Source organism: Tursiops truncatus, chromosome 15 (assembly GCF_011762595.2).
Source record: "Tursiops truncatus isolate mTurTru1 chromosome 15, mTurTru1.mat.Y, whole genome shotgun sequence".
Lineage (NCBI taxonomy): Eukaryota > Metazoa > Chordata > Mammalia > Artiodactyla > Delphinidae > Tursiops > Tursiops truncatus.
Window position 1 is genome coordinate 15,864,438 of NC_047048.1, and position 14,143 is coordinate 15,878,580.

General features: G+C 49.3%; 1 protein-coding gene across 2 annotated transcripts; it reads right to left on the bottom strand.

The window, feature by feature from the left end:
- Positions 1-1,999: 1,999 nt before the first annotated feature.
- On the bottom strand, positions 2,000-10,466 carry ZNF771 (zinc finger protein 771). 2 transcript variants are annotated; one of them, XM_019921748.3, is made up of 3 exons: positions 10,326-10,466; positions 9,526-9,675; positions 2,000-3,059 (listed from the first exon to the last, which is right to left on the bottom strand). In XM_019921748.3, exons 2-3 carry the CDS (start codon positions 9,664-9,666, stop codon positions 2,256-2,258), a joined length of 945 nt encoding a protein of 314 aa, XP_019777307.1. In that variant the 5' UTR covers positions 9,667-9,675; positions 10,326-10,466; the 3' UTR covers positions 2,000-2,255. The 2 variants fall into 2 exon arrangements, with proteins under 2 accessions (XP_019777307.1, XP_019777306.1); XM_019921747.2 differs by lacking the exon at positions 10,326-10,466 and adding an exon at positions 10,028-10,243.
- Positions 10,467-14,143: the final 3,677 nt, after the last annotated feature.

The window sequence follows — 14,143 nt, forward strand, 5'->3', positions numbered from 1 at the left end:
TTCTTTTCAGAGCTACCCAGGGAACTAGCAGCCTGCCGCCTTCACAGGGTGAAACGATTCCACATCAGTAAAATAAAGCATTTCCCTTTACTGGCCTCACTCTTATTAATGACGTCACTTCCTCCTAACCAGTGACCTCTCTTACTCCCTAGGTAAAAGAGAATCCATCAGATTGGAACTGCTTTAGCTTTAACTTCCCAAACCCTCCTTTCCTCTGCCCACCAGTGATAGCAGGAGCCTTAGCTTATTGATCTCTTATTTCATCTGTCTCCTTGATCAGTTATCTCCTCTCTCCTCCATATAATCAAAGTCTTTTCCTTTCCATTAGCCCATCCCATTAGCACATAAAGCATACTTGAGGGCTTCCCTGGTGGTGCAGTGGTTGAGGGTCCGCCTGACGATGCAGGGGACACAGGTTCGTGCCCCGGTCTGGGAGGGTCCCACATGCTGCAGAGTGGCTGGGCCCGTGAGCCATGGCCGCTGAGCCTGCATGACCGGAGCCTGTGCTCCACAACAGGAGAGGCCACAACAGTGAGAGGCCCGCGTACCGCAAAAAAAAAAAGAAAAAAGCATACTTGACTCTCTTTCGTATTGACAAGACAAAACCAACAAAACTCTAGCTACTTCCCTCATGCTTTTCACAGCCAAACCTCTTGAAATAGATCTATACCCATCCACTCTGCTTCTTCATTGTCTCATTTCTACCCTAACCCATTCAACGCTGGCTTTCACCCCCCACCCCTCCACTGAAACCGTTCTCATCACTTTCCCCGAATTCACACACAGTGGACACCACAGCGGCATCTGACTGAGCTGTTTCCTCCATAAAACACTTTCCTCTAGATTTCCCAGACAAGACACTTCTGCTTTTCTACCTCTGGCTGTTCTGTCACAGACTCAAGTTCTCTACTACCCTCTTCTGGATGTGGTGCCATGCCCTCCAGACCTGATATCCCCAAGGTGTTACTTCCAATCGCCTCCCTGACCCGTCCACATTTACTTCACACTCAATGTGTCCAGGTTGGGGTGTAACAATTGCTGCCACTTCAACTCCTGCTCCTGCTCCTCATCCTGTGTCCCCATCTCAATGACACTGCCTGCGGTCACCCAAGCTAAGAAATGAAATCAGCCCCATCTCTCCTTTCCGCACGTCCACTTTAACTCCTATTAATTCTAGCTCAATAATATGCCATATGCCTCCCTCCCCTCTAATCCCTCAAGGCTTCTTTGTGGCCTTGGAACATTTAACCTGGCTTCCAGGGTCCTTAGTGGTCTGTCTCCTGCCAACGTCCTTGCTTGTTGTCCCTGCCTTCCACCCCAGAGGACATCTGCAAGCTCTAACAAGTCTGGCATGCAGGTTCAGGGGTTCTCTCCATACGTCCCCAACCCCAACTCTCTTGACCTTAAGACCAGCTTAAATGCCACCTCTGAGAAGAGCCTCTCTAAACTCCAAGACTGCACTGAAGACCTCTCCTATCCAGCAACTCCCCCAACAGAGTTCCAATGACAAGGGACTGCACTTGCCTGTGTACTCGTCCTCACTGTGCCATTCACTGGCTGTCGGTACCTATTTACTCATCTGCAGAAATGGAGGTAAAAGAGTTACCTCACTTTGGGATGCTTTGAGGATGAAAATGAGCTAATAATAATGTAGCAGTGAAGTCCTTTAACCTCGTGCTAAAGTTTCCACTATTGCTTCTCTTTACTAGACCAAGTTCCATGAGGTTCATGCCGGCTCACTCAAAGCTCTGCAGAATGCAGTGCCTGTTGATCACAAATGCGCTAAATTTATGGACCCTTCTAGGTCTGAGGTCATGAAGACATAACCAAGGGCCAAGCGTGGAATGACTCCACACACACACAAAACCAGTTCCTGGAACACTTTTGGGCTTATAGCCCCACTTGACTCCATGACAATTCACCTAAATCACCTAAGCCTGGAGAGACCCCCAACTTTCCTCCTAATTCACACCCCACCCACCTCATTCACAGGCACGGGTGGGGTGAGGATATAATACTTTATTCACTCTAACACGGGCCGAGGGGATGTAATGAGGGGGAGGTGGGCGCGTTTCCAGGGACCCCCGGTAGGGGATCCTCCCTGTCTCCCAGTTCCAGGGCAGCCAGGCCCGCCGTCCCACCCCATCTGAGACGCAGGAGGCGGGGCGGGGAGTTGTCCAGGTTAACGCAGCCCCAGGTCGGGATACTAGCGTGCCCCTCCCCAGCTCGCACCCCGCGGAGACAAGAATGGCGGTTCAACTGCCCTCACAATCTGGGCAGCGCTCAGTGGCAGTGGCTCCGGCGGGTAGCTTGAAGTCCCGGCCGCAGCCCGCGCAGATGTAGAGACGGCGCCGCATGTGCGCGCGACGGTGGCGGATGAAGTGTGAGCTGAGGCGGAAGCGCCGGCCGCACTCGGCACATGGGTAGGGCCGCTCGCCTGTGTGCGTGCGCGCATGCTCCGCCAGGTTGGAGCGGTGGCCGAAGCCGCGGCCGCACACGGCGCAGCGGTGCGGCTTCTCGCCCGTGTGCACGCGCCGGTGCTTGGCCAGCGCCGAGCTCTGAGCGAAGCGCGTGCCGCAGTCGGCGCATGCGTACGGCCGCTCGCCCGTGTGCGTGCGTCGGTGGCGCGCCAGACACGAACTGCCGCCGAAGGCGCGTCCGCAGTCCGGGCACGAGTACGGCTTCTCGCCCGTGTGCACGCGCAGGTGCTGTGCATAGTTGGAGCTCTGCGCGAAGCGGCGGCCGCATTGTGCGCATGCGTACGGCTTCTCGCCCGTGTGGCGCCGCCGGTGCTGCCGCAGGTTCGAGGCGGCCGAGAAGCGCTTGTCGCATTCTGGGCATTCGTAAGGCCGCTCGCCCGTATGCGTGCGGCTGTGTTTGGTCAGCGCTGACTTCTGCGAGAAGCGCCGGCCGCACTCGGTGCACGCAAAGGGCCGCTCGCCCGTGTGTATGCGGACGTGCTTGGCCAATGTGGAGCGGCGTGCAAAGGCGCGGCCGCAGTCCCGGCACGCGTGTGGGCGCGCCGGGTCCGCCGACGGCGCTGGCGCCTCGCTCGGGACCTGCGGGGAGAGGGGACAGGGGACAGGTCAGCCCTGACCGAGAGGCTCGGGAGCCAGAGACCTGGGGCTCTGCCGGCTGCAGCCTCTCCGTCCCCCGTTTGTACAGTAGGAAAAGCCACGGGGTGCGCCTCTCAGGACGGTTGTGCGCTTTAAATGAGATTAACATAAACGCACATAGCACAATGCCTAGTGTAATTCTAGCTATTCTTTATTAATTCATACAGTATTTATTGAACGCGTACAATGTGCCAGACTCTGTTCTAGGAACTGGGGATTCAACATTAAATTTTTTTTTTAATTCCTAGTTTCAGGAAGAATGGATAAGGAGTGCTGGTATTGGAGGGGGTGCTGCAAATTTAAATAGGGTTGAGGAATCTCGCTGATGTCACATGAGCGAAGACCTAAGGAGGTGAGAGAGCAGGTTCCAGGGGGAAAAGCAAGGCCCTGAGACAGCAGTTTTCCTGTTCTAGGAATGGCCAGAAACAGTGCTTAGGGCGGACGGCAGGAGGGGAAGAGTAATCCATGGAGTGGTCCTGAAGGGGATATCTTAGCATAGGGCCTTGCATGTGAATGAGGTGAGGACTCAATAGAGATGTTAGACGGTTTTGAGCAAGGAGGGGAACAGATTAGACTCATATTTTAAAAGGTTTCAGGGGCTTCCCTGGTGGTGCAGTGGTTAAGAATCCGCCTGCCAATGCAGGGGACAAGGGTTCAAGCCCTGGTCCGTGAAGATCCCACATGCTGCAGAGCAATTAAGCCTGTGAGCCACAGCTACTGAGCCCACATGCCTGGAGCCTGTGCTCCGCAACAAGAGAAGCCCCCGCTCGCCGCAACTAGAGAAAGTCCATGCGCAGCAACAAAGAACCAACGCAGCCAAAAAAAAAAAAATTAATTAAAAAAAAAAAGAATAAAGGAGGGGAGGGGGCAGGAACCCAGGGAGGAAGCTACTGTACTGCAAGCCAGAGAAGACAGTGGCTTGGACCCAGTGACAAAGTTGGGAAGTGAAGGTGGTGAGAAGTGGTCTGCTTCTGGACATATTCTGCAGTTTGAGACAGCAAATTTGATAGTAGATTAGACATGAGGTGTAAAGAAAGGAGTAAAAATGACTCCAAGGATTTTGAGCTTAGCAACTACAAAGGCGGAATTGCCATCTACAGAGCTGAGGGTGGAGGGAGGCGCAAGTTGGTACCTACTATCCGTTTCTGATCTTATCTGCAGTTCTCCTTGACACATCTGGAGCTCAGGAGAGAGGCCTAGGCTGGAGATGTTAATTGGGAAGGCATCAGCGTGGAGGTGGTTTTTAAAGCCTTGAGACTGGATGAGTTCGCCCAAGGAATAGGCAGAGAGAAATGGGGGTGGCAAGACAAAAAGCAGCCAGCAAAGGAGACTGAGCAGAAGCAGCCAGTGAGGTAAGAGACCCAGGAGAGCACGGTGTCTTAGAAACCAGGCCACCATCAAGTCCAGGCTCTCTAATAAACTTTCAAGAGCAAGCACCTATCATTTTTTAAGCTGCAAAAAAGGCAGCCAGGGTGAAACCCAAATACTATTCTGAGGCCTGAAATGAAAAAAATTCAAAAATAAGCCAGTTTCATGAGGTCTGGGCCTCTGGAGATAAAATCAGAAAAAGAAATGCTTTATAAGAGGCAGATGAAGGGAAAACAGTTTGTACTAACAGTAAAGAGGAATACTGAGGAAACATTGCTTCCTTCTTAGAAAAGAGAAGGCTCATCCTAGCAAAAGTGGTGTTAAATCTCTCCTATGGACTAAGCAAATAGGATATTAATTCATGACCAAATGAAAAACCAGGCACATATTAAGCATAAGACAGTGTTAGCTTCTTTCTCCCCATATTCCATCTCCACCAAGTGATTATCACTATTCTTCTTCTATAGATAAGGAAACAGGTTAAGAGAGGGTAAATGACAAACTAGGGAGTGGCGAGGCCTCTTCTTTCTGAAGTTGTAAGGAGGGCACCTTCAGGGCCTTCAAGATCCTTTGTTAAAAAGACAGTAGCTTTTTGGTAACCACCTCAGAAATTTGAAAACAAGGCAGTTTGGGAAACTGGTCACCAGCCAAGGGAACTCTGGCTTAAATACTATTATCATGATAATAATAACATTACAGTGTAAAGATCTGACAGTGCTATGTTATGTACATTATTGTATTAAATCTTCCTGTCACTCCCCCTTGAGTCAGGCATTATCTTTTGAGAAAACTGAGCTCAGAGAGATTAAATTCACATAGCCAGTGGGAGTCAGGACTGACCTTAAGAGTTCTCACCCTTAACCAGTAGGCTACACTGCTTCCCTGCACACACAGCATGAAGATGTGACAGCCGCTGGACTCCAAGTGCCTGGCACTCTCTAAGAGGGATTCAAGGTTAAAATACAACTTGATACTTTAAATCGAGAAACTCCCCACAGCAAATTCGGCAGTCTGAATTCAAGGTCATGCTTTCCAGTCTTGCCCCGGTTTTGACATCTATTGGGTTTATTTCATCACGTCAGCCATCGTGGAGAGAATTTTTCTCATTATATCTGTATTTTTCTGGCCTGTTTTTCTTTGGCACCCTTCTTTAAGGTGACTTTGACCAGCCTGAGGACTTCCTTATGCTGGATTCACTGTCTTGTGAAAAAGAAATTCTTCACACAAGTACCCTTGGTATCTCCAGCTCCAGGAGGAGGGGCCTTGGGTGCCCTAGGAAGAATCTTCGTAAGAGGGGCTGAGTCTAGCTCATAAAGACCCCAGGCAAGTCCCTCCCTTCCCCTGCCTCAGTGAACCAAGGAAGGCAAGGTAGGCTAGGTGAGATCAATATTTCCCGACTTGAGGTATGCACATCACAGAATGCAAGAGGATTCTAAGTGTTATGTAGGCTAACTCTTATCTTACTATGATCATTATGTATTTATTTTCATGGATATTAGAAAAACAACAGATCACATGAAACCCACAATTTCATCAGTATTATTGCTCAGATGAGGGTAAATTTATTTAACAAAACAATGTGAATCTATCTGAAGAAGAGCATTAAATAAATGAGCAAACAGGTAAGTGACTGAAGCCTGGCAAATACCAGACTTACATGCCTTTTAAGTTCTACAGCTGTTAGATTTAAAAATTAGAATACAGGGTATCTGCACTATAACATGAGGGTACTAGGGGGATACATGTAGTATAAGAATATGACAATCCAAGTATTTAAAGTTAGTGATTTTGGAACTTCCCTGGTGGCGCAGTGGTTAAGAATCTGCCTGCCAATGCAGGGGACACAGGTTTGAGCCCTGGTCCGGGAAGATCCCACATGCCATGGAGCAACTAAGCCCGTGCGCCACAACTACTGAGCCAGCGCTCTAGAGCCCAGAAGCCACAACTATTGAAGCCCGCGTGCCTAGAGCCCGTGCTCCACAACAAGGAAGACACCACAATGAGAAGCCCTGCTCACCACAACTAAAGAAAGCCTGAGTGTAGCAACAAAGACCCAATGCAGCCAAAAATAAATAAATAAATAAATAAATTTATTTTAAAAATAAATAAATAAAAAATAAAGTTAGTGATTTTGTCTTCCTGCTTAAGGTGTTTTTGTTTTTGTTTTAAACCAGAGCAAACATTCCAGTTTTTTCCTCAGCCATTACTTTTCTAATTAATAACAATAACTACCACTTACTGAGCACTCACTGTGTGCCAGGAAGTGTGGTAAGTGCTTTCCACCCATGTTCTTATTTTAAATTCTCACAACCCTTTGGGTTAGGCTGTATTAGCACCATTTTAAAATAAGGATATAAGACTCAGAAGTAAGTGACTACCAAGGTCCTACAGCTAATCCATCGGCAGGGTCAGGGTTTACACCGGAAGTCTGTCATTATCTAAAACACCTCTTCTCTCATAGAATGATGCAATTCTATCTCACTGACAAGTTTAAGGTTACCTACACAGTTTGTCTCCCTCACCTGGGCTTTTTTAGCTGTCAGAATCTCCCTTCTTTTGAGTACAGAGTATAAAATACAATCCCTATCCTCTCGCTCATTGCTAAATCAAGTGTGGTCCACAGACCAGCAGCGTCAGCATCACTGGAAACTTGTTAGAAATACAGAATCTCAAGTCCCCCCCATACCTACTGGATCAAACTCTTCAGTTTAACAAGATCCCCAGGTGATATGTACGCATGTCAAAAATGAAGAAGCCTGATCTAGGAGATGCACTACTCCTAGGGAAAGCAGGTGGGAAAGGTGAAGAGGGTTCTACAGGTTGAAAGACCACATGGGCAAAGTCTTCGAGGTAAGAAGGGTCAGGTGTGTTTGAAGCTGGGGCATGGGATGGGTGCTGAGTGACTAGAGATGAAGCCATGAGGTCAGACGATGAAGACCTTTGAATGCCAGGCGCAGGAGCTGAGGGAAACAGAATACCACTCAAGGGTTCAATTTTAAGCAGGGAGAGACAGGACTGGATGTATATAGAGCCCTCTGACAAAACCCTTCTATTCATTAAATATAGTTTGGATTTTACTAGGCAGTGAGAGAATACTCCAGCTACTGAGTGCAGCATAATTAAGGCCTGTTCTGGACAATGACCGGCCATGGGACTGGGTGAGAGCTGAGAGTCACAGAATGTTGACACTAGAAGGAGCTTTGGAGACCACTATTTCATAGAAACCGAGACTCAGGGAGACCACACAGCAAGTTGATGAGCTATCTTGTGGGATGTGTGTGTGTAACTCTCATTTCCACCCTCCTCCAAATCCAGTCACCCACGTGATACTTAGACTGGATTTCAAGGATCTTACTTTCATTATCTCATTTTATAGATGAAAAGGCTGTCGAGGCAAAACTGGTAAACAGTGGTTAGGATTTGAGCCAATGCTTTTAACAGCTACATGATACCATTCAGAGTCTAGCTCTACAGCCTTTTCATGACTAGCCATGCCTACACCCACCCTTCCCATCCTTAGCTCCATCCAGTCCAATCAATGTTCCCCAAAACCCCCTTATTTCCATCTTCTCTCCCCTGCTGCCACTACCTTAGAGCAGGCTACCAGCCGTACCTGACCTGGTCTCCCCACAGCAGCCCACGATTCTTCTAAATAGAAAATCTGATCATGTCTCTCCTCTGATTTGAGGCTTCTGATGGCACCGCATAACCTAACAGAGTACGTCCAAACTCCTAAGCTGCCTTTCAACACCTTTTACTCTCTGGCCCCGCCTACTTCTCTGGCCTTATCTTCCCTGAGCATTTGCTTTTGCTGTTTCCTCATCCTGAAATGCCCTTCCTCCTCCTCCATTTGCCAAATTCCCACTAAGTTTTCAAGGCCCACGTCAAAGTCATTTCCATGAAGCCTTCCCCACTGCCTTGAGTTATTTGCCCTCAATTCTCTAGGCCTCCATGTTCTAGGTTTCCCTGTTCACTCCCAAGCCTCAGGATTCAGCCCAGAAAGGCCTTGATAAAAATGAGTAGAAAAATCTCCAGAAGGATGACCTAGCCCAAGGTCCTGAACTTTAGGGAGAAAAATGAATAATAGCAGCAAATACTTACATAGTGTTTATTATGTGCCAGACACAGTTCTAACTCTTTACATGTATTAACTCATTTAATCCTCCCAACCCCAAGAAGTCGGTGCTATTATGATTTCCCTTGTACCAGTGAGGAAACTGAGCCACAAAGAGGTTAAACTTGCCTAAGGTGACACAGCTGGTAAGTGACAGAGTTGGAAGTCCACCCTAAACTCTGGAGTCTGAGTTCTTAACTTGTAGGACAAAGGTGGAGACCAGGGGATTCACAGGGCCGGAAGAGGCAGGCTGAGCTAGGAGGATGGGCCAAGGAAGCCTGAGAAAACAGAACTAAACGGGCCACCGCAGTGAAAGCGCAGAGTCCTAACCACTGGACCGCCTGGGAATTCCCTAAATAGTTATTTTGACTGGAAGAGGAGGCCACAGCAGCCAGCCCCCTCCCCCTAGGGCCCACCACACCCACTAGGGGGCAGCAGAACTTTCTTTTTCTGGGAACTGGCGCCTGTGCAGGAAGAAATCAGAGGGAGCCTGGGCCCACAAATCTGGCCCAGGAGTCTTCCAGCTGGACTCAGGGCTGCTCTGGCTGTGGGTGGGAGTCCTGTAGGGTTTTGGGAAGTAGAACTATACCTAGTGGCAGTTAGGGTCTCTAATGGGTAAATCTAACTCATATTTTGATCTCCTTAAAACTCCTCTCTTTAAACCTTCAACACCCTTGTCAGTCTAACCCTGCTAGACATCACCTCGAGGAACCGAGGAGAGCGTTTACTCTCCAGCACCCAGCACAGAGCCTGGCACAGTAGGCGTGACATCTGTATGATGGCAGCATGGACTGTGGGACAGAAGGATGGGTGGCCAACCCTGAGAGTCAAGGGAAAGTAGGGACAGGATCCCTGGATTCTGTGTGAGGGAGGCTGGACCTGCACCAGGTTTAGGGGCGAAGGGACCCCAGGGTGTGGAACACGTACCTCCTTGTTGTCCATGGGGATCTTGAGTTTCACCACTTCATACTTCTCTTCACCCTCATCCTCCTCACCCTTCACCAGCAGCACCATCTCTTCTTGCATCTCTTCCTCCTCCTCCTCCTCTGTCTGCTGTTCACCGGGCATCTTGGTGTCCTGGGGCAGGGAGCTGAGTCAGAAGCTCAGGACCCGCCCCCCCACCATGGCTCTGGCCCACACAAGGCGGTGCAGCCGTGGCTTCTCCTGTGATCTTTGTGTCTGACCTTCTTCCCTCTATCCCAGCCCGGCCCTAGGCCCCAGCCCTATCCCGGGACCAGCTCGGAAGACTCTCGTTCACCCCACTCATCCCGGCATTCAAGGCCCTGAACACTTCGAATCTCTAGCCCCAGTGAGTCACCACCCTCCCCGCGCTGAGTCACTCCCCGGTGCCTGGGTCCGCGGCCCGGAGCTCTAGGGCACGGGCTGGAGGCAGGATCGGGACGGAGACCCTGAGGGGGTGCGCACTCACCAGCCACAGGTTCGGGCGCTCGAGCTGCCCCAGGCCAGGGCGCCGGGCGGTTGGGCACTCTGCGACGCCGCGACTCCGGGGGCGGGGAGTAGGCGGGGCCTCGGTGACGACTGGTCATTGGTCGGAATACCTAACCCCGCCCCCTAGGGGAGGGGCCAGAGGACCCAGGCGTCCGGCCCAAACTGCCCCGGGAGGGTGGCGAGCCCACACCCAGTACCTTCCGCTCAACTCCGACTCCCAAAGACCCCGGGCTGCCCTAGTCGGTGTTCAAGGTCCTCACAGTCCTGTAGTGACCTACCTTAAAGGCTCGTCTCCTGCGGCCGGCTCGGAGGTCTCAGCTGCGGCCAAGCGCGTCTGCTCCGCCCGAAATAGGCCACGTGCGCTCCCGCCCCTGCCTGGGCCTCTCGCTGGCGCCCCGCCTGGAGGGCGGACCCTGTTGCCTCCTCACCTCTTCCCTTCCCTCTTTTTGCCTCTTCCCTCTTTTTGCCTCTTCTCCCATCTTTTCTCCTTTCGCAGCGTCGCCTTCACGGTCTCCTGGTCTCTGGGATATCTTGCTCCTTGAATACATACTTACCAACAGCCACCCAAGCAACCGCTGCTGTTTGTTGCGTGGTGTGCCTCTTATGCGCCATCGTTATGCTAAGCCTTTTGCACATCTGATCTCGATCCGCACAAAGGTGGGTCCATTTCACAGATGAGCTAATTGAAATTCACAGATGAGCTAATTGAAGCTAACTGACTTGCCTAAGTTACACAGTAAGTACTGTCACAGCATCCCAGTAGCCTAGGTGGAAAATTATAGCACACGGACCAGATCCAGTCCACAGAAGTATCTTGTTTGGCTCTCAGGTTTAAAAGTTAACTTCAAAAGAAGCACGAGAGGTCTTTTACAAAATTTAATTTCCAACATTTAAAAATTGAGATATTTCATGTAAAGATCTGTATTTTCCCACTTCTCTTGAAAAAGATACCTAATTCTCCCAATTTATGAATGGGGCAACGAAGATTCAGAAATGATGAAAGAGAAATTACATTCAGTAAGTGCTTACAATCCCTAGTTGTCTCTTTACAACAACCCTGTGGGGATCAATCATATTACCTTCCTTTGACAAATGACGGAACTAAAAACTTAAGTAATTTGCTCAAAGTCACATAGCGGTAAGTAGCCAATTCCAAACCTCATGCTCTTCCTGTTGCACCAAATTCTCTCTCAGAAATGAGGTTACATGAGGAAATTGGTAGCAGAGCCAGGACTCAAGCCTGATCCTCAGTCTGCAGAGCCCATAACATAATTTGGATGTTGGGATTACATCTGGTCAAAGTTTTGCTCTTCCTCAGAGCTGGGAAAAGGGGGTAAATGAATGTGATACTCACCCTCAGGATCCCAAAAGCCACTTTGATTGTGTTAATTCTCTCATCAAATATTTATTGAACCCTACTATGTACCTGGCACTATTCTAGATATTGGAGATGCAGTAGTGAACAAAAGAGAGAAAAATCTTAGCTACCATGGCACTTCTCAAGGTGTAAAAAATGTCAACAAGTAAATAAGATAATTTCAGGTAAGGACGGGTGTAAGAAGGAAATAGGGCCAGATGATGCAACAAGGAGTGGCTATGGTTGGGAGCTTCTTTAATGTGAGCAGGGAAGGCATCTCTTAGGATATAATATATGAGATGAAACTTGAATGATGAGAAAAAGTTAGCCATTTGAAAATCTAGATGAAGAATGTTCTAGACAGAACTACAGAGACTTTAAGGTGAGATTAAGCTTGGTATGTTTGAGGAAAAGAAAGAAGGCTTGTATGGCTGGAGCCAAGTGAGTTAATGGAAATGTAGTGTGGGAGCTGGAGAAGAGGCAGGCAGGGCCAGATTATGGCAGGAACTCTAGCGAAAGGCAAGGCGTGCTTCCCCTAATTCAGAGAATCAGTGAGGAGGCTCAGCTGGGAGCAGCGAAAGTCCCTACTGGAAGGTCCTCCTACTGTGGGAGGACTTTGGAACAGATGCTTGCAAAAGGAGGAACATGTACAAGTATCTATCTGGAATCAGAGCTAGTTCTTGTTCTTGAGAATCTCACAGTCTAGTAAAGAAGGTGATTTAAAAATATATATGTATATGATATATATATATTATATACATATGAAAAGGAAACAATAGGTGTTCTGACAGCCCCGTGGAAGGGAGTGGATATTGGGTGCAGGCCTCACCAAAGAGATAAATGTAAAGGACCTTCAAAGATGAGTGGGAGTTTGCCAGATGGACAAAGAGGTAGCAGTTTGTGGGACTGTAAACTCTCGTGAAGAGAACATCATGTCCCAAGGACATCGTTCACCAAAGTATTGAGTGAGCCTTATTGTGTGCCAGGCCCCTTTTAGGACTGGGAGGTAGAAAGTTGAATTTGGAAGTCTTTATCTCACTTTTCACTATTCTGCATTTCACTATTTGCCTTCAGCCTCACTAGAAGTTTACTTGAGTTCTTGAATCCCAAGGACTTGGTGCATAGAACACACCATTCGCCATCTCATCTCCCACCTCCTCCTTTCTCGGCTTGTTCCAAGTCATTCTTTACGTCTTAACATAATTGCCTCTTTGGAGAGGCATTGAACCATGTGGGAGTCTCTCCTGCATGCCTGCTTCCTGCATAGTCTTTACCACACTTGAAAATATTTGTTCAATGTCTAGCTTCTGCGTAGAAACTGAGGGCAGAAACTTTGTCTTATTCATCTTTCTATGCCCAGTACCCAGCACACAGTAGGTAATGCTGTTGAGTATCTCTTTATCCTAAAGAAGCTCTCGATGTGTTAAGGGAGCTTAACACATCAGATGAAGGGGGTTCTAACCAGGCTGGAGGTTTAGGGAAGGCTTCTGGGAGGAAGTAACACTTGAGGTGTTTGGATAGGTTAACACGTTGGGAAGGGGGGCATTCCAAGTTACAAAAACAGAATATTTAAGAGGCACGGGTCTGAAACCACACAAGTGGAAGGCCTTGAATGCCATCTAGGAGTTAAGTTTTATAGAGAGGACATGCGCACATACGGCAGGGTTTTTAATAGGGGAGTGAAGTGGTCAGATTTTACAAAGTTCACTGCAGGCTACGTTGGAGGCCAACCTGGTAGGGAGGTGAGACACGGCAACCAGCAGGGAGGATCTTCCCAAAGCCCCAAAGGCTTCCATTCAGGTCTATGGGTGTTTGTGTGCACTTAGGACAGAAGCCGCTGAGCACTCCAGACCTGAACTCAAAATTCTGGGATTTCGAATCTGTTTAACAACTTGGCAGGGGTGGGAGGACTGGGAGGAGCCGCGCTGCAGCAAGCTTTCATTGGTTTCTAAGGAAGCCCGGCCGACGGTTAAGATGTCGCGAGAGCTTCTACCCGGGGACCGTTCCCGCACGCAAATTAGCTGAGACGACAAGCCTGCGAAGTTGTAGGGAGTCTTGTACTTCATTTCTTAGATGGGTGAACCGCCCTAGTCTTTTTTGTCCCTGGCCAATCAGGTCAGTTCCTTTTTCCCCTTCCTCCCTATTGGCGCCCTCCTCGGAAAAAGCTAGGAGTTGGAGTCCTGCACCTAATGACGCATGGATGGCTGGGAAATACGGTTGCCTTTCCTGGGGGATAGAGACATCCCCTTGGCCCTGCCTTTGGGCTATGCAGACGAATGACCTGTTTCTCGACAAATAAAAAAAGGGTCGCAGGGAGGTGGGGTTTCCCAGAAAGCAGAACATCAGTGTCGGGGTCTTCTGAGCTGGTACCAATTCCTGCCAGCCACTTTTCTCCCGGTACCTGTCGCCATAGCAACAGCGCTCGCAAAACACCCGCCCACCCCCACCCCCCACGCTCCCACCGAGTGTTTTTCCTTTTAAGGGTCGCGCTCGAGCCTGTGGCGTAGGTGGCTCCTGTGGGCAGCCAGAACTCAGGTCTGAGGCATCAGCTGACAGGCCTGGTGGCCGTTTTCTTAACCCGTTGTCAGAGCTAAAAAGCAGCTATGACAACCCAACTTCTTTATTTGACAGGGCTCAAAGAGAGCAAGTTTACAACATGGCTTATGGGTTTTGCCTGTGGCGACCCTTCGGCACCTTTTTCACCCCTCACCACGCACACACGCACACAAGAGTCCAAGC

Excerpts from the sequence above, each read along its gene's own strand:
- ZNF771 (XM_019921748.3), bottom strand. The coding sequence starts at position 9,666 with ATGCCCGGTGAACAGCAGACAGAGGAGGAGGAGGAGGAAGAGATGCAA. Across the intron at positions 3,060-9,525 it reads TCCCCATGGACAACAAGGAG|GTCCCGAGCGAGGCGCCAGC; the intron begins GTACGTGTTCCA and ends CTCTCCCCGCAG.